Below are 24644 nucleotides of genomic sequence, written 5' to 3'. Positions count from 1 at the left end.
CAGCAAAATTCGCTATCTTCTGTATTTCAAGTACTTTCCTTCTAGGGCCCATCGAAAATTTCCACTCTATATTGTGTAGGTATCGTGAAACAACTTCTAATTTACGGACTCAACATATTTTATGTGTGATCCTTTCATTTTGAGCAGCATTATTATCAGTATCAATACGAATAATGAATATTTTGTCATTTCTTTTCTTAAATAATTTACTTACGCAGTCATTAAAAATCAAACAAAAAAACTTTTATAGATTATAATTTATTATAACTTTAAATACATAAATATCAATCTAATCAGTAACACTTATAGCTACATGGGGTATGAACCTCCATACATGACTTATTTCCCCACAGGGTATGATCGACGGCTGTTCGATATCTCTTAAAACCGTGGTATCATCAGTCAACGGTTCTGTGGTAGAACATTGAATATCAATTTTGAATTCACCAGGAGTCAAAAATACAACTGTACACTCGTAGTATGCTTTGGCTGTTTCTTCTAGCGTTTTTAATATAACCCTGAAAACAATAACAACATTATAATACGATTAATAACTGATTTTTACTGTTTCTTCTACATAAATACTTTATTCTACATTATTTAAATTTCGATATAGGCAAAATGGGTTTTATAAGTTATGGTTGGAATATCATAAACAAAACATACTATATCTAATTATCTACAAATCATATTACAGCAATATACTATTACAAGCTTTCCGCCCGCGGCTTCACCCGCGTTTTAAAAAAAACCCGCATAGTTCCTGTTCCCGTGGGATTTCCGAGATAAAACCTATCCTATGTGTTTTTATTGTTTCCAAGTTACCCTCTGTATGTGTGCTAAATTTCATTGTAATCGGTTCAGTAGTATTTGCGTGTACGAGTAACAAACATACATCCTCACAAACTTTCGCATTTATAATATTATTAGTAGGACAGGATAGGATGTCATACTTACTTATTATTCCCAGCCATTGCTACAGAATTATCCAGTTTATAATTATGTACGCCGTTATTATAATCTTGAAAGAACTGCACAGATAAACACAGTTTGTGAAGGGGTCGCGTTAGATTATTCCAAATGGCAACTCCGAGAGACAGACATTCTCCTGCATTGCAACTAAATTCCTCTTGCGGCTTTATGTATTGATCGTTTATACTCACTTCTGCAACACAAAATAAAATATAATACAATATCTTATATATTAGGATAATAACTTTAAAACTTAAAAAAAAGACGGGTTGCACTCCGGGAGTGCCGGCAGAAGTGAAAACTTGATTATTAACGTTGAGCATGTTTGATATCCATCCGTCTTACGCTTTTTCGATCAGGTCACGTGTCCTGACGCGAGTTTAAGATTTTATACCCATTACAGAAAAAGTGCTCAACGCCGCTAAAGAAGTTTTCACTTCAAAAATCTATAGAGTCAGTACGAGTGTATCTATACATACATTCTGAATAGATGGTTAAAAAATATCTTTAAGACAATGTCGAAATTATCGAATTATTATTATTTATACAACTCGTTTAAGCTAAGTTTGCCGTTATATGGAATGCAAATCAGTAGGTAAACGTCAACCTTTAGCACTATTTGTGTGCCTTTCATTGCAAAGTCTTGGATGTAAAACATAAACAGAGTTCTTTATAAAGATAGCACATCACCAACAGTATTTTTTTTGACGTGATAACGTTTTTAAAATCGTTTTAGTCGGGTGACATGTTCAGAAACTTGTGTCACACCAAAACCTCACGAGCGCGATCGCAGGTATAACGAGAGAGAGACGGACCGATCTCCCGTCTCATCTCGAGCGCTGCCAAGATATAAGACGTTATCACGTAAACATCTCGATCGTAAACCTACTTTACAAACAACCAATTTTTATGAAATAATATTAAGATCATGTAACAAGCAAAAAAATCTTACCCCAATTTAGCGGAGACATCCTCACAATATCAATCATGGCTTGCGACAAAGTAATGCCCTTAACAGAAGCCCGTCCCGAAATGTTCGATTGCAACATGTTCCACCGCAGTTCCACGTTGTTTGTGATGTGTTCCGAGCACATGTGTTCCAGACTGTTTGATGTTCCAGTGCTTATCGATTTTGATTCTAGCGTATCTGTAAGAAATAAAAGATGAAATTAGGTATGTGATTTTTTTTTGTTTTTCGATGATATTCTAGCGTATCTGTAAGATAGAAGTTTGTGCATTGTAGTGTTTGAAATGAGTTATGTAATATTTTTTTTTGTTTTTCGACGATATTTTTTTAAGATTTGATAATAAAGATACATAACGAAAGAAACATTTGTTATATTCTAAGAATTTTAGGGGTATTTTTACAAAAAAAAAAAAATAGTTTAACTATAAACTTATAATATTATTTATTACTTAGTTAAATGAATGATATTTTTTTAAACAATAGAAAAAAATCGGACACGAGCCGGGATTCAAACTCGCATCTTTTTGCCGCATCGTCTTCGAATGCCGCTTCAAGATATAATTTTTCGATGCCCTAAAAATGTATCGATTAGTTTATTTACCTTCATGAACTGATTTCGGTGTAGAATTAAAAGGGCATCTATCAAGTGGCACGGGCACCCGACAAGACTCCTTGCTCTCTATGAGAATGTGTTTGTTGTTCGTGTAATGCAGGTCCATTTCTTCGGTTGTTAGATTCGTTATATCTAACACTAGGTATAGTTGACTTGGACTGTAATAAAGAAAGAGTATTGTTGAATTGTAGAGCAGTGGTGGCTCAGTGGTGAGACCTCGGACTTCGAATCGATAAGTCTGGGGTTCGAGACCGGGCGAGCGCGCAGGAAATAAATTGATTTTTCAATTTATCTGCGCATGTTGTAACATCACCACTGCTCGAACGGTGAAGGAAAACATCGTGAGGAAACCGACATGTCGAAGAATCAAAAGTTCGACGACATGTGTCATCCGCCAACCCGCACTTGGCCAGCGTGGTGGATTATGGCCTGTACCCTCATAGGAGGCCCGTGTCCCAGCAGTGGGAACGTATATGGGCTGATGATGATGATGATGATGATGATTGTTGAATTTAATTATAACAAAGTGAAGTCCCATGTCCCCTAGTGGGGTAAGGGGCAGATGCATTATACATCTGTTTCACTGATTGATTGTCTTTTAGGGACAAGTAAGTGATCAGCCTTCTGTGTCCTGCTAGACCGAGACATTTTTTTTCTTCGTCTCCACCGGGAATCGAACCCAGGACCCCTCGGTGCTACGCTCACGCGTCAACCACTGTCCCAAGAAGGCGGTGAATTTAAATATAGCTGGTAGGAAAAATTACACATTTTAGATTGTCTATATTGTAGAGCGCATATAATTTTGTTTCATAATTTAATAACGAGATGGAATGGAAAAAAACTAGGGTTCAAAACGTCAGCGGCGACTTGTGCGTCAAATGTTCTTAACTTCTTTGTTTTAATTACATCTATGTTCACAAAATTGTCACTTAAATAAATTATCAACTTTAAATAAAATAATGTTTTATTTAATTTAATTCTTCATTATTCTTAAAAAAAAGCACCACAAATAACTTACATTTCAGCAGGCATCACATCCCAATGCGTGATGGACACACTGGGCAATAGTTCCAAATTCACCTGCAGTGTGGACTGGCGGCAGTGCTCTTCGCCCGCACCGCCCGCGTATCTTATTAATATCTACAATTTTTTATAAATCTATACTTATATCATAAAGCTGAAGGGTTTGTTTATTTGTTTGTTTGAACGCGCTTATCTCAGGAACTACTGGTCCGATTTCAAAAATTCTTTCGGTTTTAAATAGCCCATTTATCGAGGAAGGCTATAACATCATGAACAACAGGAGCGGAGCACTGCGGGTAAAACCGCACAGCTAGTATTTTACAGACACAGAGCAAACATCTATGTTCATCACACAAATATTTACTCTGAGTGGGAATCGAACCCACGACCTCTGGCTTGGAAGACAGGGTCACCAACTAAGCCAAAAGGTCAGTCACAACAATTATTATAATAGATTAAATTTAATTTATGAATAAGGGTAATATATTGACTATGAATGAATGAATGAATGAATATATTGACTATAGTAAATGTTAAATTATGTTTATAAATAATTAGCTCCCACGACACAAGTTCTCTTAGTGTGGGAGCTATAGTTAAAACTTATAGATGTATAATAATTAATAACGTACTAAAAATTCTTATATTAATAAATTTCTATTGATATAGTGTTTTAACTGAAATAAATATTTTTCATTTTTTTCAATTTCATATCAATAATCTCAAGATAAGGTACTCGGGAAATATTTACCTGTGCCTCAATTTGTCGCCCTCTCGAAGGTGGCATCACCGATATAGGCGCAGACCAACTTGTTGTTTGCGAATTTGTAGATCTTAAAAAAATTATTCAAATAAAGCATTACAGAAACAATAAACAATGTTTAAGTGTAATCTATACTTATATTACAAAGCTTTCTTTCGGTGTTAGATAGCCCGTTTATCGAGGAAGGCTATAGGCTATATATTTCATTACGCTAAGACCAACAGGAGCGGAGCCACGCGGGTGAAACTTAAAAATTTGAGTAATGCATCCTGAATTATTATAATTTTTAAAAGAAAGCATTCTTATCTTTCTGTTGTGATAATTATATTTTCATGAAAAATAAAGATATTAAAAATTGTATATAAAAAATCTCACCTAAAACTCCCCGAAGTCCTATTCATAAGTCCGCTGCTCAAAGAATTCTGCGGGTTAGAGCTTTGAGTTGGTAACGACGTGTGCGCATTAGGCACGGGCGATCCCACTCTAGAGGGATAGTTCGACAAACTGTTGGGGAATAGATCACAACCGCCTAGATCAAGGAAATCCGCTTCCCCGTATAGTTTCATTGTTATAGTTGTTGTATCATTGGGCTGGATGGGTAGTTGTGATTGAAGGTCCTCGTTCGACCATTGGAACACTTTGCTTTGCAGCGTGCTGTCCATGTTTGACTGTAATTTTAATGTTCTTAATAATAAATGATGTTGAGTAGAAAATTTAAATTAATTCACAGTCACTTAGTAACACATTCGAATTAAATATTTTTCAAAGTATAAAAATAAAAGATAACTTTTCTGTTTATGTATAGGCGACATTTGTAATTTATACCAGGAATTGTCCCTTCCCGAAAAGAACTTTACACCGCTTTAAACGCTAAAAACTATGAAAATTTATTGAGGTTAACATTTTTTGTTTGATATTTAATATATTTACAAATTTCAACCCCTCATATTAAAAAATTACAACCCCTATTATTAATATAATCAGAAAGAGTAAAACATACCTGTATAGACAGATCCAAGTACTCAATAGGCACATTACTCGTATTGGTTATCTTAATAGCGCATTCAGTGCTCTCTCCATTATATAATGAAACATTAGTGACGCTTCCAGAAGTTTCCATATTTGACAAAACGTTTCCAGAAAGAGCGACTACAGTTTCAATAGTAATTGTGGGCAAACTGGGAATCACTTCGATAGTAAAAGACGCGGGAAATTTGTTAGGCATTGGCATACTTTTAAGCCTACAATTAGACTTTATTCCCAATGTATGTGTGGAATAGCCTAAAATCTGCAATTCTCCTATTTCTTTGGGAGTACCGTGAAGATTAACGGTTGTAGGAGAATCTGGTGGTAGAATTATTGTTTCTGGTATCGATTCGAACACTATGCCTGATGTGAGGAGACGCATGTTCGATACTTTCAGTTCGAACGGTAATGGATTTGTCAGTTTTAATTGTACTTCGCATATATCGTCTTCTACCCATAGGTATTCTAAAAAAAATATTATCACATTAAAAGGTGCAAAAATATTGCAGGAGTTTTATAAATATTTTGGTTAAACTTTTCTTATACCTAATTGAGAATTTTTTTAACGTCCTGAAGCATTCAATTAAACATAAATGTATATTTGAAACAGTATTAATGAAGCAAACATTCGTTTTTGGAATTTCGTTGATATGTCCTATAATTGTTTCGAACAAAAAAATACCACTAGAAGTTAAAAACCATTAACAAGATTATTGTTTTAAATATCAACTTACCCATCTTCCCTTCATCCTTCCTCGCCTTTCTATCCAAACTGCCAAAATGTATCGGAGTGAATATAAAAGGTCCTTGCTGTGGCTTGGACTTGATCAGGTGCGGTGTTCTAGCGGGGGGCAGAGCCCGAGGGGCGAAGTGCGAGCAGTGCGGCACGCGCGTGAGGTTCGCCGGTGGGATCACCTCGCCTGTCTCCAGTACGAGTGGTACTGGACCACCTTCGCATTGCGCGGATAGGGCCTAAATAAAAATAGCGTCTAAAATAGTTAAACTATTTTGATAATGTTATTAGCAAAAATTGGCTTTGTAAATTAGGCTGTAGGAATAAATGTATTTAGTTAATAGGTAATTGTAATTTGTAATACTAACACTAGGATAAGATTTTACTAATATTATATGGGCTATGTGGCCTGAAATAAATGAATTTTATTTATTTATTATTTATTTATTTAAAGCGGTGACGTCGGATAAATTAATTAAATAGGTATGTAACACACAAATGGGTACCTTAGAAGCTACAGATATTTGAGACAAGCCGTTTGTTGCAGTAATGCAGTTTGTTGAGAATATTTTGACTTAAAATTTCTTTCTCTTTTTAAAAGTTGATTTAGATTCTAGATAGTGCTATTCGTAGTGTCACTAGTGAAATTGGATGATTCAGTCCTTGAGCCATTTTAATTGGGGAAATTGTGTGTCAGTTGGAACGGACCTGCAGCTGTATGGCGAGCTCGCGCTGCTCGTTAGCGCGCAGGTGCGGCCACATGGCCTGCAGCAGGAAGGTCATTTAATTGGGGGAACAGAGTGTGTCAGTTGGAACGGACCTGCAGCTGTATGGCGAGCTCGCGCTGCTCGTTAGCGCGCAGGTGCGGCCACATGGCCTGCAGCAGGAAGGTCATTTAATTGGGGGAACAGAGTGTGTCAGTTGGAACGGACCTGCAGCTGTATGGCGAGCTCGCGCTGCTCGTTAGCGCGCAGGTGCGGCCACATGGCCTGCAGCAGGAAGGTCATTTAATTGGGGGAACAGAGTGTGTCAGTTGGAACGGACCTGCAGCTGTATGGCGAGCTCGCGCTGCTCGTTAGCGCGCAGGTGCGGCCACATGGCCTGCAGCAGGAAGGTCATTTAATTGGGGGAACAGAGTGTGTCAGTTGGAACGGACCTGCAGCTGTATGGCGAGCTCGCGCTGCTCGTTAGCGCGCAGGTGCGGCCACATGGCCTGCAGCAGGAAGGTCATTTAATTGGGGGAACAGAGTGTGTCAGTTGGAACGGACCTGCAGCTGTATGGCGAGCTCGCGCTGCTCGTTAGCGCGCAGGTGCGGCCACATGGCCTGCAGCAGGAAGGTCATTTAATTGGGGGAACAGAGTGTGTCAGTTGGAACGGACCTGCAGCTGTATGGCGAGCTCGCGCTGCTCGTTAGCGCGCAGGTGCGGCCACATGGCCTGCAGCAGGAAGGTCATGTGGCGCGTGGCCAGCGCGGGGTGCCCCATGCGCCGCGCCGCCACCACCACCTCCTGGAGCATCTGGATCTGCAGGGCTGGCCAACCTGGCCAACCAATATATCGCTAAATTTTACGGTCGATAACTCAAGAGTACATAGTTTATGACAAACTTTAATACCGTTTTTTTGACGTGACAACGTCTTATAATTCGATAGAGCCGGCTGCACGCACGAAAAAACATGACTCATGGTGTACGTTCCTTGAAGTGCAAGCGAGAGCGCGGAACGAGCGACAAAGAAGCGCAATCGGACGTTGTCACGTTCAATTATCGTCAGTAAACCGACTTTACAGACAACCAATTTTTTTTTATTGAGAATAATAAATATTATAGGACATTATTACACAAATCGAATAGGGAAACGCTTGACCACAATCTCGCCTGATGTTAAGCTGAGATGTGGTCTAAGCTTGAACGCGCATCCCTAGCATGTTAAAACACTTTAAAACATTGCTTAAAAGCGAAAAACAAATCGTTCACGACGTTTTTAAGATTAGACACAAGACACATATGAGGACTAGATACAGGCAGCGAGGCAGCTTACATAAAAAATAAAAATAGAAAATTCTTTAAATGAGGGTCGGCATGTTGTCAGGAGTACACCCGTTATAAAAATTTATCAAATAAAAAATTGCGTCGCGACTTATTTTTTACACAATCAATGTCTGAAAAGCTGTATATTCCATAAATTATTAGAGTATACATCTGTGATACCCTGTATACATATTATTACGAGGTATAATTTTTTTTTTACAAATTTATGTTAGGGTTAAAAATTTCAAATATACAGCTATTAATGCAATGAATACAGAGACTTACCAACTTGATGTTGTATAACATAATTAGGGTCTAAGCTAAGCTTGTGTCCCGGAAAGCTATGCAGCAATAGAAAATAACATCGCTGCCAATCTGGGTTTGGATTGTTCGCGCACACGTGACGAGAGGCCGCCAAGCGTTGACAAAATGCGGCCTTACGAAGAAATCCTACAAGACAATTAATCATGTTTGTACTTACAAAAAAAAAATAATAATATAAGAATTTTTAGTTCTGTTGCTGCAACTAGCATAGAAATATTTTGTGATCAAATTCGTTGCTAAATGTTCAAGTTCAGTAAAAGTTATTTAAGAAACACATCATGAATGATATATAACAATACATGCAGAAACAATTTAGCCCTTAATAAAAATAGAACGAAACATTTATTAGCTCATCGTCAAATTAAACTTAAGACTTTTTACTGCTAATCACATTCTTACTTACCAATTTCTTTATACAACTCAGCAAGAGTATCAAATCTCTGTATTTTCTCCTGTTCACTCAAAGTTAGGTTAATAAACATGACATTTTGCAAGAAACCCGATGCAGTCAAACAGTTATTTTGCTCCACAGCTATTCTGGCAGCTTTGAAACACGCCTCTGTCTCAACAATACCAGCATTTTGATATTTGCTATAATGTATTATCGCTATACGATATTTTTCGGCAATAGCTTCACCATTGAGAAGGTTCTGGTTATGTAGTTGTGACTGCGGTTGTCTCGGAATCGAAGGCAAGTCCGGAGTTAAGAATGATCTTTGGCTTTGGTACTCAATTTCACTGGTCGATGCTAAAGATTCTGTATCAGCATTTTCAGATTCCGACTGTCTAGATGATGTTTCCAAACTTTCTGACGACGATGGACTCAATTCACCGGGCAGATTAACTGGACTGGACACTTTAGACTTAAGCGGTGAAGAACTCGTTTTAAATTTCTTAAATGGATCATTTGTTTGATAGAGCGATAGTGATTTCATTTTGAAGGGTGAATTTTCTTGAAGACTCGCATTGCGCTGTAGTGGTGCTGAGTTCCGTAGGTTCGGATATATAAGAATAGCGGATGCGGCGCAGTGACCTTAAAATACTTTATATTACAATTTCATCAGGAATTACTAGAATATGTGAAGACCGCCTCCTTGGTACAGTGGTTGACGCGGGAGCGTAGAACCGTGGGGTCCTGGGTTCGATTCCCGGTGGAGACGAAGAAAAAAAATGTCTCGGTCTGGCAGGACACAGAAGGCTGATCACCTAATTGTTCCTAAAGAAAATCGATCAGTGAAACAGATGTATAATGCATCTGCCCCTAATGCCGCCGTTTCATTAGTCGTTAACTCGTTCGGTATACAGCATACGGGGAGTCCCCGCAGGCGAGATAACAACCAATGAAAACAAGTTCCCCGCATGCTTAATACCGACCGTGATATCGACCAATGAAATTCATTGGTCAAGGTCGGTACAGCTTGCGGGTCTTAAGTCAAATACTTTTTCATTATTCAATTTCATTCGTGAGTGCTTGTTGGATTATAAAGACGCTGCACAAAATGGCTGATCGCTTTACGGATTAGCTAATGTTGAATCTCGTGGAAATCTATCGAGATTATGATTGTTTTACGTAAAATGGAGGTTCTCCCTACACCCCGCATGCGGGCCCTATCGACTAATGAAACTGCGCCATTACCCTACTAGGGGACATGGGACTTCACTTTCACACTTTTCACTAGAATGTGTAATAAATTGTCATCAGGCACATAACAATGTGAAAGGCGAGTATTTAAAAAAATAATAAAAATTTTACTTTACCTTCTTTAGCTGCAGCCAGCCATAGCCAATCATTTACAGATTTCAATATTTCTGCAGCTGAATGGTACAAATTTAGTGACTCTGCAACTAAGCCTGCTTGTAATGTAAGATCTGCTAAGTTCTTTGTTACTCTACCCATACATCTCCTTTTATTACTTCGTGATTCCATATCAAGACCTAAAAATATACATAGAAATGAACAAAAGAACTAAAATTTTATCCACTAATGTTTTCAACGGTTGCAATTTTTTTATTATTTGACTTAAATATATATGAATGATTCTTTATAAATTGGAATGGTATTTGACAAGTGTATGCACATTGAAATTATAAATATATCTCTAATTTTTTTTTAATCTCCTCTAAACCTGCAATCTGCCTTAATAAGCATGGCAAATACCCAGTAGCATATCCATATATCATCTATTATCAGGGTAGTAAGGCATTTGTGATAATAAAAACATTCTCAACTCACCAACAAAATCTCTTTTCTCAAATGGCGCAAGCAGCAAAGAAACCTTCTCCAGTTTTTCCTTAGACCTCTCCAGTCTTTTGGACTCCACCACCCAGAACAATGAATTGATCAAATCAGCTACATGCTGTTCCAGGTCTAATACTGGGTCGTTTTCCCCATAGAACATTGCATGGGTTTTAAAATTAGATGGGGTTGTGAAGTGCTCTTCAAGTACACTACATGAAGCAGATGATGATGATCGAGGGAAACTATCAGTGGACGATAAGCTGTCTGCTTGCTCACCTGGAATTGATCTGTAAATCATAGAGATATTACATGTTAAAATGCATGATATCAAAGATATATTGAAATGTGAACTAATAGGAATATTTGAAAAATTAAGTTTGTTGAGGTGTATGTTTTATTTAAATTATGTATTCAAAACTTTGTTGTTTTATGTTAATATTAATTATTAAAATTTTACAGTGCGTACGAAGAGAACTTTTAGTAGATATTCAGGTAATATTAGTCATAAATTAGACATTATAACAATCATTTTATTTAAAATAAAACTACCCTCAACTTATACAAAAACATACTTATCACTAATGCTGCACTTTTCCTTATATGATTTATCATCTTCTGTAGCACTATAAGTTTCAGGTTCTTGCTCAGGTTTTTTCAAGTTGCTGCCGGGCCCAAACATAAAAGCCCGGGAGTCATAAAGAGTATTTGAGTACTTCACTTTAAGGGATTCATGTACTCTACACACTTCATTGAGCTCTATTTGGTTTGTGAACTTACTCAATGTTATTAAACCTAGGAGTCGCCTGAAAAAGATATAAGTGATATTATGTGAATAATTAATTGAAGATATGAGGTGTTATTTTGTTTTTTCTCATATGAGAACAAATTTTTAATTTAAAGCATACCTATGAGTCTGAAAATCTCCCCAATCATTATTTTCGACTGGATAATCGCGCACATATCTTACCCAGATATCTCTAACTTGTCCATTGGAGTCTAAAAGAGGATAGGCAAACATTTACTTCATTTTTAAGTATAAGTATTCTATAAATAATAATAGTTAAAAAAACTAAAAAACACGCTTTTTGTAGGAAACCAAACTAAAAAATAGAAAATTTTATCAAATTAGTGTATTGTCATCGGTCCTCAATAAATCTACAAAGTTTGAACGAAATCTGGCCGTTTAAAGTGGGTCAAAATCGCGCCCAAAGAAGTCGGTTACAAACAAACATACAGGTGAAGCTAATATAAAGCGTATAAAAATAGAACAATGGTAAATTCATACCTGTAACTTTTATGTTATTTACTTTTTGGATACGCTCCCAAAGTTTATTGAAGTTCTTCAAGACGCCCCCAATACCCTTAACAAGTACCAACAAACAGGCGTGATGTTGGATTTGCTGCGAGTAGTCAGGGTGCGACATCACCGACTCTCCAGGGGCGTGTGATAGTATATAGCTCACCGATGAGCGCATTGAAATTGCTACGTTGAAGGCAACGCTTTAATTAAATACATTACCCATTTGTTAACACCTACTTCGGTGAACTAGTTTTATTGATATTGTACGAAGCTGTAAAGTAGATACGCACTTTGGCTACAGGTAGTCACAGTCTAACTCAAATTGAAAATAAACATAGGAAAAAATGAATTTATTATGTAGTATTGTAATATTTTGGTTCTATTTACACTTTTTATTTTTCACAAATAAAAATTGATTTGTTGTCATTTAGAAGACTAATCAATGTCAATTGTCAGTCAAGGACCGCCATTGTCAAATAAAACTACAGAGTCTCTAAAAACTTTGTATCGTATATCGTAATCGTAATATATAAGTACGGATTTGTACTCTGTGGTGGTCAATTAAATATCAATGTCAACATTAATAACCTCAAAATTTCAAAACAAAGTTTTTATTCGATTAATACATCATTATATTTCAATACAAATTATTAAAATATATTTTAGAGTTAGTAATCAGTTAAAAATTAAAATAGGATTTTGAAATGGCTTCTAAAGAAGGAGGAGAAAAGACGAAGGTTTGGATTAACGCTTGTTATTTTTGTAATGCTTTAGGTGTTTAAATTTGTTTAATTTAATGCTTATTTGTTTGTTTTTACTAATAACAGAGTGCACAAGGAGCGGGAGATAATAAGGAGAAACGTAGGAAAGAGTCCATTCTCGATTTAAGTAAATACTTAGAAAAAAGTATAAGAGTTAAATTTGCCGGTGGTCGGGAAGCAGCAGGCATATTAAAAGGCTACGATCCTTTATTAAATTTAGTTTTGGACAACACTACAGAATATTTGAGAGGTAAGTTCTTTCACAAAGTTGTTTGTTCATATAGGTACATATTATACTGTCTGTATTACTCATTCTATGAGAAAATTATTTAAAAACTGTGTATATATGAATATATAATACAATTTAGTCTATCATAAGAAATAATGTTAAGTTTTAACCTTTATACCTATGTAAGAACAATATAGATAGCAATATGCAATGTCCTCTTATACCGATTGGTCAGTGTCATATAGTATTTGATTGTTTTTAGAGAAATAAGTAAAACCAAGTGTTTATTTTCCAGATCCTGATGATCCATACAAATTGCTGGATGATACAAGGGCATTGGGGCTTGTTGTGTGCCGAGGTACATCTATAGTACTAATCTGTCCCATGGACGGCATGGAAGCAATACCTAATCCATTTATTGCGCAGGAGTAATGTTAAGTCATAAGTTAAGTATAATATAAGTCTAAGTAAATAAAAACATTTTTACAATACTTATCTTTTACACATCATACCCTTTTTTGTCAGAGTAAGCAGAGACAGGTGAGCTACATGATGTTAAACGGTGGCTACTTTTGACTATAATAACACATACACTCTTTTCTTGAAAGTCCCAATGTTGTAATTGTTCGGAAACACCGCATTTGGTAAATTGTTCCATTCACTGTTTGTGAAAGGAAGTTGCAATATATTAATTTGATAATGCACAACAGTAGAAAAATGAATTCCTAAGTCGTTTATGCCAAGTGTTTCAGCAGTTTATTAATACAAACATTTTTTGTAAAAATAAATCATTTAATTTTTAAACATTTAGGAAATTACATGAAGGATAGATTCAACAGAATATAATATACTGTATATAGATGACATATACTATATTCATGTTTATATATAAACTTTACTTGATACTTATCAGATAAAGTTTTACATGATGACACTGTGAATATTACGACAATAAGCAATAAATATTAAACAAGTAATAAAATTATTTAATAATAAATTATGTATAACAAAGAAAACAAGTATTTTGTGAGAATTTTTTTTTATACAACCCTTGATGATATCAACAAACAAATTTAACAAGCCCAATGTATAGGGCATGGATTTGTAGGATTGTTTAGATCATACAATTTAAATACAATATTAAAATAATGTTAACAAATCACAATACTTGTTGCAAAAATAACTATTTGCAAATCTATTTCAGTCATTTGTAATAATACTATTTAACTTGATAATATTATATTATTTATAATTAACACTTAAATCTAAATTGGTAACTATAGGTATTTATTTATGCTATCTATATTCAATCGAAGCCGAATTCGTTTCGTATCCAGGGGTAGCTTTTAGGGCAGTCAACACATGTGATCATATATTTATCGTGTTCTAAAACTTTGGAGGGTAGTTTACAAGTTTTGGGTTTGTTGCAAGCGATCTCGGATTCGTGGAAACGTCGGTTTTTGCACTGCCACGGTTGGAACTTTTTCAACTGTATGACAGGCGTTGGTCGTTTCATCCAGTCGATGACTTCGCGGTATGTTACAAAGTACACGTCGGGTAGTTTTAGCAGTTCGTCGGTGAATTTCTGCAATTTATAAAATTAGGGTGTTTAGCGAATATTATTTACACTTTGTATTTCGTAATACAATGTCAGTCTCGAATTTAGCGTTCGCGTGAAGTTTCTCTCTAAGTTAAACGGAATTTGCAATGAAAAAGGTAGTTTTTATTAAATTAGGTTATATCTGCTGTTGCTGTCGGCATATTTTTATGATGGATATTTTCCCAATCGATTCATTAGGACTTTTAACGCTTATTAATATTCATGTTCATGAATGAAACCTCACCTTAAGTGCATTGAGATAATCATTATTCTTCAGCCATGTAGAGTTCAAATGGATGCCGAACGGCGCTCTATTCTTCAAATAGTGTCTCTTGAAGTTATGCATGAGGGTGTTGTACACGTCATCACCACTGAGTGTGGAAGGGCAGTATTCGAGTGTGGCACACGTGTGTTCACCATTTTCGAGTGGGTTTATCACCATTTCCCAGAGCCCTGCGTAGCTTCTTGTTGGGCAATATTGGTTGTTTCCTGAAATTAATATCATTGATAATGCAGTTTCTGAAGAGAATGGACGGCTAACTACGTATGTTCTATACATTCTTATTATACCGTCGAAAGCTCTATCAAAACACCATTGTTAAGTTTTTTTTTATCTGGTGAAGCTTAATAAACCATTTGTATTATCTACCATTTGTTTTCGCTACGTCATTTACAATAATGAAAGTAAAAACCGCTTCTTGAATTTATTTAAATATTTGAAAGTATGTCATTAAGGCTATCTTATGAGATAAACGATTACCAACAAAGTTGTCATACAGTTTTCGCAAACAATAACTTCGCATAACATCTTACTTAACTGCTCTCACGCTAGAGTTGTTTACTAGATCTAAAATGTGGTTATTTTGTAATGTCACCTTAACGTTCACTTTAGTGGTCTTGCAAATTCGCCTGAAGATGATCTTTATTTCTAGTTGGAAATTTGGAAATCAGTTTCTGTACGTCATTTTGCAGCTATATGAACTTCTATCTATCAATATTTAATTGTGCTATATTTCATCTTAGCACAATAAGTTTGTTTCCGATACCAAGCGCCATATAGTCACTTGGGAAGTTTCCTTCCATAGTGCATGTGCCAATTGCTGCATTTGAAGTAAACGTTATTTACCTAAATCTTGTATGTGTGGCTTACCAGTGCATTGATGCGGCATTTTGTAATCCAGCGTGTAAGGCCAGTAGGGAGGATTGACTGAAGGCGCGACCACAGTAGCGTCGTATACGAAACCAAATTCTTGCATCATCAAGAACTGTCTATTCCAACCCACAGACAGATATGGTACCCGCATTCCTCTGAAAATTTGATTTTTTATTTTGCGGTTAGTTTTGTAAGAAACCAATGCTGTAAATCGGAAAGTAAGTGTTTATTAACGCTTTCACGATTAAACTTCCAATATTTTATGGCATACAACATCAATGTATCGTTTTAGGTTTTTATATTTTTTTAGGTCCTGTTAACTATTTGTACCAAGAACACATATATGTATAATATCGAGAAAATGTTATCGTAAGATATTTGAGGAGTTACCTGAATTCTTCCATCCAAACTCGACCGAATCTGTTGATAATGTTGGCCTGTCCTACCATTTCATCGAACCAATCTTCAATTGTAGCATTCTTAGACCACCACTCTTCTGGACCGCGATGTCTGTAATTGTTCATCGTATTGAATGATAATTCATAGTACGAATTCAAAGAAAAATAATCATTTTTTAATTCAACGTAAAAATTCTATGCAGTGTTTAGCAGTTTAGACCACACGTTAAGCTTACATCATTGAAATGACACCGCAAGTATATTCTTACTCGGACATCTTCTGAGGTTCAAATTAGTGATGATTTCTTTTTAATATGACACAATATGATCGATTGCTAAGTACAGATCACCGAAAATAACAGGTGATTATGTACAATGACGTACAAATACTTACGTTATTGAATGAACAGCGATTTCGTGATCGTCGTTCCATAATTTTTGCACGTGTCGGTAGTTAGTATACGGATGCGATATGAAGAAAGTGGCCTTAATGGGACAGCCGTTTGGGTTCTTTCTCTCTGACGTTAGAATGTGTTTCGTATATATATCCCAGTTTTCGTGATTGACGGGACCATCGAATGTAAGGGTGATCATTTGTGGTGTCTGGGGACATTTAATATTCAAAGTCAAAACTCAGTCTGCAAATATATAGTTATTTAGTGAACTAAAATAAAAAATTACTGTAGACCACTGATAACATTTTCTTTGTTTTTTGACGCTTTACTTTATAGAAGCTCTTTTAGTCGTCATTTATACGATTATGATCGTGTATGCCTACTTAATCATTGAAACGTGATATTCATTAACATTGTGCAAAGAAACGCATTGTGAATGTGAGAAGAATCTGCACAAATAACTGCAATGGGAAAAATATTTATTAGGTGCGATTATTTTTACGGAAAAGTATAAATTAATTATCTCATCCAATTTAAAATATTATTAGATAATGATATCGAAAACTCTTCCGCTAAGAAAGTTGTTTCTTTTTGTGAATACGGTTAATGTAAATGTTTTTTTTAAATAAATACCTAATATTGAATAAAATAATATTGATTCCATTCTAGGAACCGTCTTACCTTCCTTCGACTTTTACGTAATTAGCTACCGAATAACTTTGTCTTTAATTGCATTTTTATTGGATGTCTCCTTACCTGACTGGGAACTAGATTTCCCGGTATTTCATTACCGTATTTGGTGCAAAAACAGTTCGGTAAGTGACATAATCCTGTGTCACAAGGTAAAGCTGCATTTGGATCATAGTTGACGTCGCACCAACCCTGTTACAATATAAAGAAAATGTTTTTACAAGATCGTCGTAACTAATTCATAAATGTATTCATTATAAATATTCGAACAGGATTACGGAATCATGCACATATGTTAAATGCACGTATTATAAATACCTACATTTAATAAATTTTAAATTAAACCTTATTACGACCAATTCAATTATACATACGAATTTATATAACAATAGATAATCAAAATTGATTGATATTTATGATACAAATGACCCAGTTATTTGTTACGTTGTACTTGAAAATATAATGAATCATGCTACAATAGTTTTCCTTCCTATAACAAAAAGTGCGGCACATCGGAAGTTATTGTATAAGTGGACTAGCAGTAAATAGTAAATTTCATATGCAGTGAAAGTGGACGCAAACACTAGCGAAAACTCGTTATGTAAATACAATATAACATGATATAGCTGACTCAAATATTTATATGGTGTTTTTGTGACGTCTTTCTCATGAAGGAAAAAATTAACAACAATGATTATCTCAAATCTGAAAGATCTTTCTCACCATACAAAACGCATCAGCGTGAATGATAGGTGAAAAACGTATCAGTTTATATTTTGTTCAATCTTAAATGACGACAAAGATATAATTTATCCACTGTATAAATGCTTACTACAACAAAACGTGCTTGAATATGACATTAATGAGCAAATATAATGATGTCTTACTTCGTCTGACGAGTCGGAGCAATCATTGGAGCCATCACAGAAGTATTCCGCCGGGATGCAAGTGTCGTCAGCGCAGCCGAGATGTGTATCATTCGCACATTTTGCTGTTTCTAGCAGTGGTTTCGGTACTAACGTTTCTGCGAAGAAAACCATTTATGTTTATAGTTTGGCTGACGCGAATGGTTAATGGATTAGGAAGATATTAAATTATCTTTGGATTTCACAGCTTAAAATCCATTCTTTGCACTTTACATTAGCTTTTGCTGAGACAACTCTTGGAAGCCAAACAACGTACCAATATTTACACTTCTCTTTCTTTGTTTTTAAATTAAGTACATCTAATACATTGTGTATAATATATTTTGATAGACAATAGATAAGCAAAAACTAAGATCGATATTGATGAGTTAAAAAAAATACGCTACAATGATACATTACGTGAAACGTGATTATAATGCATTATGCAAATGATTTCACACGTTATAAGCAAGTAAACATTTACAAACCTGTAGTTAAATCGCAATTATGGACATTCTGGTACATATCACAAAGCTGTCGATTCACATCAAATAGCAGCCCCTTTGTACATTGAAACTCGAATACTTCGTCTTCTAAGCAGAGATAATATTTTGAGCACTCATCTGCAGTCCACATTGTTTCCTCTTCACGGTCAGGGTTTCTAAGACAAATGGAAAATGTACTTTCTGCATTGTTAGTTTTATAGTGGACAACAAAGTTGCTATTTTACGTCTTGGTGTCTGAGGTTTATATTTATTGACTTCTTTCTTCTGACTTTTTTTGCGACAGCAGATTGTCATGTAAACTCTCCCTTTATGTTTAATTTTTATATACCAAATTCATCTCCAAATTCTAATCATCCATGATTCAATATTATGTGAGTTTGTTAACGCTAACCTTAATAATAAGTTAGGCGATTTGCCTCTGCAGTCTACTAGAGTTAGTATATACACTCATGTATTACTATTAAATTATTACATAAACTATCACATTATTTGTTTCCATTACATATATTTATTTTTGTGACACATCCGTTTTATTATGCGATAATTTGGCATCGACAGTTGCAGTGGTTAGTAAACAGCGAAAGTGAATTTCTCGAGACGCGACAGGGAATGATAAATACTACATAAAAATATTCAATAGGTAACTAAATACAGTAATATAAGCATACTTGAAAATACACGTGAAAGTTGCTAAAGTACCTATTTAATTTATTTTGGGACATTACAATTTCATAACTTTTTCCGATCTGTGAAAAGTAGCTATATTTAGTGATTATTTATTTGTATGTAAACCTACCTACATAACTTTTTATTTGAAAAAGTTCTTGTAAATAAGCAAATTCAATATGTAGGTAGGTATGTTCATTTTCAGACATACAGTGAAATTTGTGTTCGAAACATATTCGAAAGCTAGAATATGTAAGTCTAAGATTTTTATGTATTGGATTGAATTTTTAATAACCCAAAAGGATAACATATTATCGATAGAATCTCTATGCAAATGTGTTTCAGTCAGCTGTTGAAAATGGCCGCGATCTGCCAAGCTCAAGGTTGGCGAAAGTGCGGGTCAACAGCCGCACGCATTGGCGGGAAATATACTTATCGCATTTGTTTCTTTTCATTGTCCATGTCAACTCTGTAGTCTGTGACTGTCGCGTGAGTTTTCTCGCGTGTGCTAATCCAAGTACAGTAGAACCTCGATAAGTTAAAGTCCAAGGGAAACACAAAATATTTTAAGTTATAGAGGTTTTAAGTTATCAAGGGTCTATCCATTTTTCACTGCTTCTATAGCTTTTAATTTATCAGCGTAGGTGAGGGTTGTTAGTTTTCTTTTTGGACTAATTTTAAGCCAGTTTTATCACACAGTAAGTAAAGTGATGTTTCCAGGACAACGATCAAAAACTTATGATGCAAGTAAGTCGTTGTCATAAAGCTAACCGCCGCAAAGCTTTGAAAAATTTCGATAAAGCAAACAATAGGTAATGTATTGTTTACGTTAACAATACATAGTAAACACGTGCAAGCAATAAATACCGAAACCTTTTGTTTTGACACTCTTTCAAAATGACTCATTGACAAAAAATTATATGTAATAGAGGTTGTGGAAACATTTTTTTAAGTTATTGAGGGCCAATACAGAGATTATTTATTTAAGTTATAGAGGTTGCGTATTTTAAGTTAAAGAGGTTTTGGGCTCTGATGGGAAGGGAACATATTATTTTGTGAAGTTACAGAGGTTTTTATGTTATCGAGGTTTAAGTTATCAAGGTTCAACTGTATTTGCGTTTATTTACGGAAAACTATTGATTCAATAATTGCCTGTTGATGTTATTGTCATTGCTACGGTCAATTATTTCATCGCATGTATAAATTATAATACATTTAATATCCTTGAAATATTTTAGTATCTTTAACGGGACTATAGAGTTATAATAGCTATGTATTAAAATAAAATATTTAAGTAGAATGTAGATGAGTAATTTTGGCAATATGTGAAAGTCGGTTTTAGAAAGGGAGATAACGAAGGTTAGAAATTCGATTTTATTATTTTTAGTGGAAGTAAAAGAATAATGAATGCCGTATTGAAATTAGAGCCGAAAATTCAAATAGTGTCCTTTGATCGACGCTTTCATAGCATTCATAAAATTAATATTTACCATATTTTTAAATTTTTAAAGTGTTATCAATTTCACGACATTTTTGCTATTTATCGCGTAGGTCGTAGAGCATAAAACGGAAAACCAATCCATACTAATATTATAAATGCGAAAGTAACTCTGTCTGTCTGTCTGTTACTCAATCACGCCTAAACTACTGAACCAATATGCATGAAATTTGGTATGGAGATATTTTGATATACGAGAAAGGACATAGGCTACCTTTTATTGCGAAATATGCACCACGGGCGAAGCCGGGGCGGACCTCTAGTAAGGTATAAATAATAAATATGCACGAAAATTGTTCCGTTACGCATTTTGGCGCCCTCTACGAGCTGGCGCAGTGGCGCGCATAAAGCCTGCAGCTGCACGGTGCACCACCCTACCCCGGACCGCTATAACCGGAGTCCGGAGACCGCTATAACTGGTGTTGGTCAAACTTTATGACCAACGTGTTTAATTTATAATTATTCTAAACTATCTGACCCGACAAACGTTGTTCTGTCTAAAGCTTTGGTCTGGTGATCATGACGCACAACGCTGAGGTATACGGTATGCGATGCCGGACACTCAATCATGAAAAACGTCGACAGTGTTCTCTTGTTCCGTCGCAGTATGCGTCAGCGGCGAAGGGCAAGCGCGGTGAGTGGGGAGGTGTACTCCCGCACAGCGCGGCGTCATTCTCGATTGAACGCTGCGGTGTGCGGGTATGCGTCACGGCATATATGAATGCGACAATATGAATTTTTTCGTAGACAATAATAGAATTAGTTCGCAGCTATCCTTCTTTATATAAAAATAAAGACAAAAAACATAAAAGTTTGATAATTACAGCAAAATTGTTCATGTTCACGTCTACCTTGGTAGCTGTGGCAAAATCAACTGACCACCTCTCCGCAGGGAAGGTAAATGCTGCGTCGTGACGCTGCGTCGGGGCGCATACCTCAGCGTTGTGCGTCATGATCACCAGACCAAAGCTTATGGCCGATGGCTGATGCGCAAATTGTCAAACCCGTGAAGTTAAAAAAGCTGTGGTTATCGTATTTTTTTTTAATTTTGAGCGCAAGATTATTGTGATTTTCTTTCATACGATCCTTCTCCCGACAATAACGAACACAACAAAATGAAAATTATCGAAATCAGTTTAGCCTCCAAAGGAAAAAGGGATTCCTGTTTATATAGTAGAATAACAGTATAGAGATGATTACCTTTTTTATGTGTCCGAACTCTGATATGCGTTATATAATATATCAAAATTCTAAACGGGCCAAATTTTATTTAAGTAAATAATAAAAATGTAATTGATTATTTTTTACTTATGCATGAAAATGGGAATTAAATGCATTATGTAATGTTCATTAACTATATAATGTGATGTAAACATGCATACTGATTATACAAGCATATTTGAAGCTAAGTTATTTTTTAGCATTTATTTATACAATAATTTATTAATAGTTCCTTATAAAAAGTTTATTGATATATAATTACTATTTACTTCAAATAAGTAAGTACGTAAGGTATATAGCATTTACTACGTAATATACGTATTAGTTCGATAGTATCTAATATCTATACATATAATAAATCTGTAGAAGGGTCAATTCTGTACATTGAAAATATTGAAAAAATAAATAGCAGGGGGTGTTACTGGATCGATACCAAACCCAAATATGTGATTAAAAAAATTTTTGTCTGTCTGTCTGTCTGTCTGTATGTGAAGACATCACGTGAAAACTAACGGTTCGATTTCGATGAAACTTGGTATAATTATACCTTATTATCCTGGGCGTAAAAAAGGATACTTTTTATCCTGGAAAAATACGTAGAAAAAAAATTATCTTAATTTTTCAGTTTTATCCATAGACGTTGTTCTGTAGAATCGCGAACACACGTTGCGTATTATTATAGGTCGAGCCGTATTTGGTCTTTACAATAGATATTTATAAGATGTCATTGTCAGAGTTACTCAAAAATCAAAATGGAGAAATAAACCATCCACGCGAAGACCGACATCCGCGCGGACGGAGTCGCGGGCGGAAGCTAGTAACAAAATATATTCTTTGCAAATTGAGTTGAGTTGTCTTCGGAAATTGTAGAATTCTCTTGGCAGGATTTTTTTATTTGACCTAGGTATTATAAAGAGTGTAAACATTGAGAAGTATAGAATATATTTTGCTTGCATGTGTTATCTAGATTATGTTAATTCAATCAATTATCAAGGTCATATCTGCAGTCTTCAGATTATATTGCAGCCGAATACCTACGTTATAGTATCCGCATATCGTAACTCCCAAACGGATTATTCGTTTTCGTTATAGTCCGGGATACATCGCCCATTTTTGCAAGTGATTACTATCAAGCTAATTTTTCGTGAGTAGCTTTATTTTGATGAGATGCCCAATAATTTCATGTACAAAACTCTCGATTGTGGTAGCTACCAGAGGAAACAAGGATAAAATATTTTGATTTGATGGTTCTCAAATATTAATTACTAACTGAATGTTTTTTTTTGTTCAATCTCAAGATAATTATCTAAATTATTCGAAAAAATATTTGTCCTACAAAATCTATGGTTTGATCAAAGAGTCCCCCTTTCCAATGTGTATCGATAACGAAGTCATCATAAATGATTACTAACCAGCAGATTTTTTTTATTTTCACTTATTTAATACTTATATAATTCAACAGACATATTGTCCTACAAATTGCGTAATAAATATTTGAGAACCGTCAAATCAAAATTTTTTATCCTTGTTACCTCTGTAAGCTACCACAATCGAGAGTTTCGTACATGAAATTATTGGGCATCTCATCAAAATAAAGCTACTCACGAAAAATTAGCTTGATAGTAATCACTTGCAAAAATGGGCGATGTATCCCGGACTATTATGGATTATTTTTAATTGAAAGTCTTATTTCAGAAATTTTTTATAGCATATATAACATTTGATAGCAATTAGAAATATGCGTTTCTGGGATATTCAGATTTTGGCACAAGCATTTAGATCTAATAATTATGAATGTTATTATGTTAATGGTTAATGATCTATATACATTAATATAGAAAAATATATAGGTGTGTATAATATAATATATTAGTAATATTTCTTGAGATCCTATTAATTTCGGATTTTGATAATTATAAGAACAGTTTCTCTTGGTCTCACGATGGTCGGATATTCGTGGAGAGAACACAACTGCGAGGTAATATTAATATTTTAATATTATTTCATCGATTAAAATAACATAGAGCAACTTATTAGGAAAGTCTTTGTCCACTTTGAAGATAATTTTACTTTTAAGTATTTATTTATTCAAGTTTAGGATCCATTATAGAAAATAAAGTCGATAGTTGACCATAATATTATATTCGACTAGAGACCTGATTCGCAAGATTTCAGTTCTAATTCACATAGACTTAAGTTCTGATATTGATTGTAAGTAATATTTGTAAACTTGCTCACCTGTAAAACCTTCCATTCTCATGGCATTTAATATTAATTGAATCCCTGTCTTGCACATGTTTACCGTGAATGCCTGGAAAATATGAATTTTGTATAACACAAGCTACACTTCTATCACAATAAATTCAAATTGTAGAAGCCACTGTTATTATTTATTAACACCAAGTGAATTCAACGTTTTGTAGAATTGAATATTACCTATAAATATTAACGTTAGAGTTAAATAACGAAGTCGAGAAAGTCGTAAAGCCATGTTGAGGCCACAGCTTCTGTTATAATACTGAATCATCGTTACCACCCGATGGACTTTCTTTTCCGTAGATGTTATGTTTGTTGTGGAGAATGTACTAAATAATTATTGTAAATGTTAAATTACGTTTCCGATTATTATAGTC

The 24644-nt window shown here is 34.9% G+C and overlaps 3 protein-coding genes across 3 annotated transcripts; 1 reads left to right on the top strand and 2 right to left on the bottom strand.

Moving 5' to 3' along the window:
- Positions 1–242: 242 nt before the first annotated feature.
- brun (trafficking protein particle complex subunit brun) lies at positions 243–12438 on the bottom strand. Its single transcript, XM_089706040.1, has 17 exons — positions 11975–12438; positions 11595–11685; positions 11262–11492; positions 10684–10976; positions 10209–10385; positions 8854–9483; positions 8412–8576; positions 7478–7638; positions 6099–6336; positions 5339–5829; positions 4714–5006; positions 4327–4408; positions 3571–3692; positions 2541–2710; positions 1925–2119; positions 958–1165; positions 243–518 (listed from the first exon to the last, which is right to left on the bottom strand). Exons 1-17 carry the CDS (start codon positions 12162–12164, stop codon positions 290–292), a joined length of 3966 nt encoding a protein of 1321 aa, XP_089562166.1. The 5' UTR covers positions 12165–12438; the 3' UTR covers positions 243–289.
- A 115-nt stretch (positions 12439–12553) lies between these two features.
- Positions 12554–13470, top strand: LSm7 (U6 snRNA-associated Sm-like protein LSm7). Its single transcript, XM_089706068.1, has 3 exons — positions 12554–12726; positions 12817–13000; positions 13275–13470. The coding sequence occupies exons 1-3, from the start codon at positions 12694–12696 to the stop codon at positions 13409–13411; spliced, it is 354 nt and encodes a 117-aa protein (XP_089562194.1). The 5' UTR covers positions 12554–12693; the 3' UTR covers positions 13412–13470.
- Positions 13471–14001: 531 nt separating this feature from the next.
- On the bottom strand, positions 14002–24605 carry ChLD3 (Chitin and LDLR binding deacetylase 3). The gene is made up of 10 exons (XM_089706051.1): positions 24448–24605; positions 24250–24322; positions 18609–18781; positions 18103–18239; positions 17282–17407; positions 16525–16733; positions 16123–16242; positions 15730–15887; positions 14824–15068; positions 14002–14564 (listed from the first exon to the last, which is right to left on the bottom strand). The coding sequence occupies exons 1-10, from the start codon at positions 24536–24538 to the stop codon at positions 14286–14288; spliced, it is 1611 nt and encodes a 536-aa protein (XP_089562177.1). The 5' UTR covers positions 24539–24605; the 3' UTR covers positions 14002–14285.
- Between the last annotated feature and the right edge of the window lie 39 nt (positions 24606–24644).

This window comes from Colias philodice, chromosome 17 (genome assembly GCF_061535455.1).
Source record: "Colias philodice isolate Cphi_HAF_F1 chromosome 17, ilColPhil1 Martin Lab GWU primary, whole genome shotgun sequence".
Taxonomy (NCBI): Eukaryota; Metazoa; Arthropoda; class Insecta; order Lepidoptera; family Pieridae; genus Colias; species Colias philodice.
Note: the sequence above shows the minus strand (reverse complement) of the source record. Positions and strands in the feature narration are given on the sequence as shown.

Bases quoted from the DNA above. Each gene is read 5' to 3' on its own strand.
- brun (XM_089706040.1), bottom strand. From the start codon at position 12,164: ATGCGCTCATCGGTGAGCTATATACTATCACACGCCCCTGGAGAGTCG. The intron at 8,577-8,853 runs GTAAGTAAGAAT...ATTGTCTTGTAG, and splicing joins TGAGTTGTATAAAGAAATTG to GATTTCTTCGTAAGGCCGCA. The intron at 2,120-2,540 runs GTAAATAAACTA...TATTTCTTACAG, and splicing joins ACCGAAATCAGTTCATGAAG to ATACGCTAGAATCAAAATCG.
- LSm7 (XM_089706068.1), top strand. From the start codon at position 12,694: ATGGCTTCTAAAGAAGGAGGAGAAAAGACGAAG. The intron at 12,727-12,816 runs GTTTGGATTAAC...TACTAATAACAG, and splicing joins AAGGAGGAGAAAAGACGAAG to AGTGCACAAGGAGCGGGAGA. The intron at 13,001-13,274 runs GTAAGTTCTTTC...TTTATTTTCCAG, and splicing joins CACTACAGAATATTTGAGAG to ATCCTGATGATCCATACAAA.
- ChLD3 (XM_089706051.1), bottom strand. From the start codon at position 24,538: ATGATTCAGTATTATAACAGAAGCTGTGGCCTCAACATGGCTTTACGA. The intron at 15,069-15,729 runs GTAAGCCACACA...TATTAATTTCAG, and splicing joins AATGCCGCATCAATGCACTG to GAAACAACCAATATTGCCCA. The intron at 14,565-14,823 runs GTGAGGTTTCAT...TATAAATTGCAG, and splicing joins ATTATCTCAATGCACTTAAG to AAATTCACCGACGAACTGCT.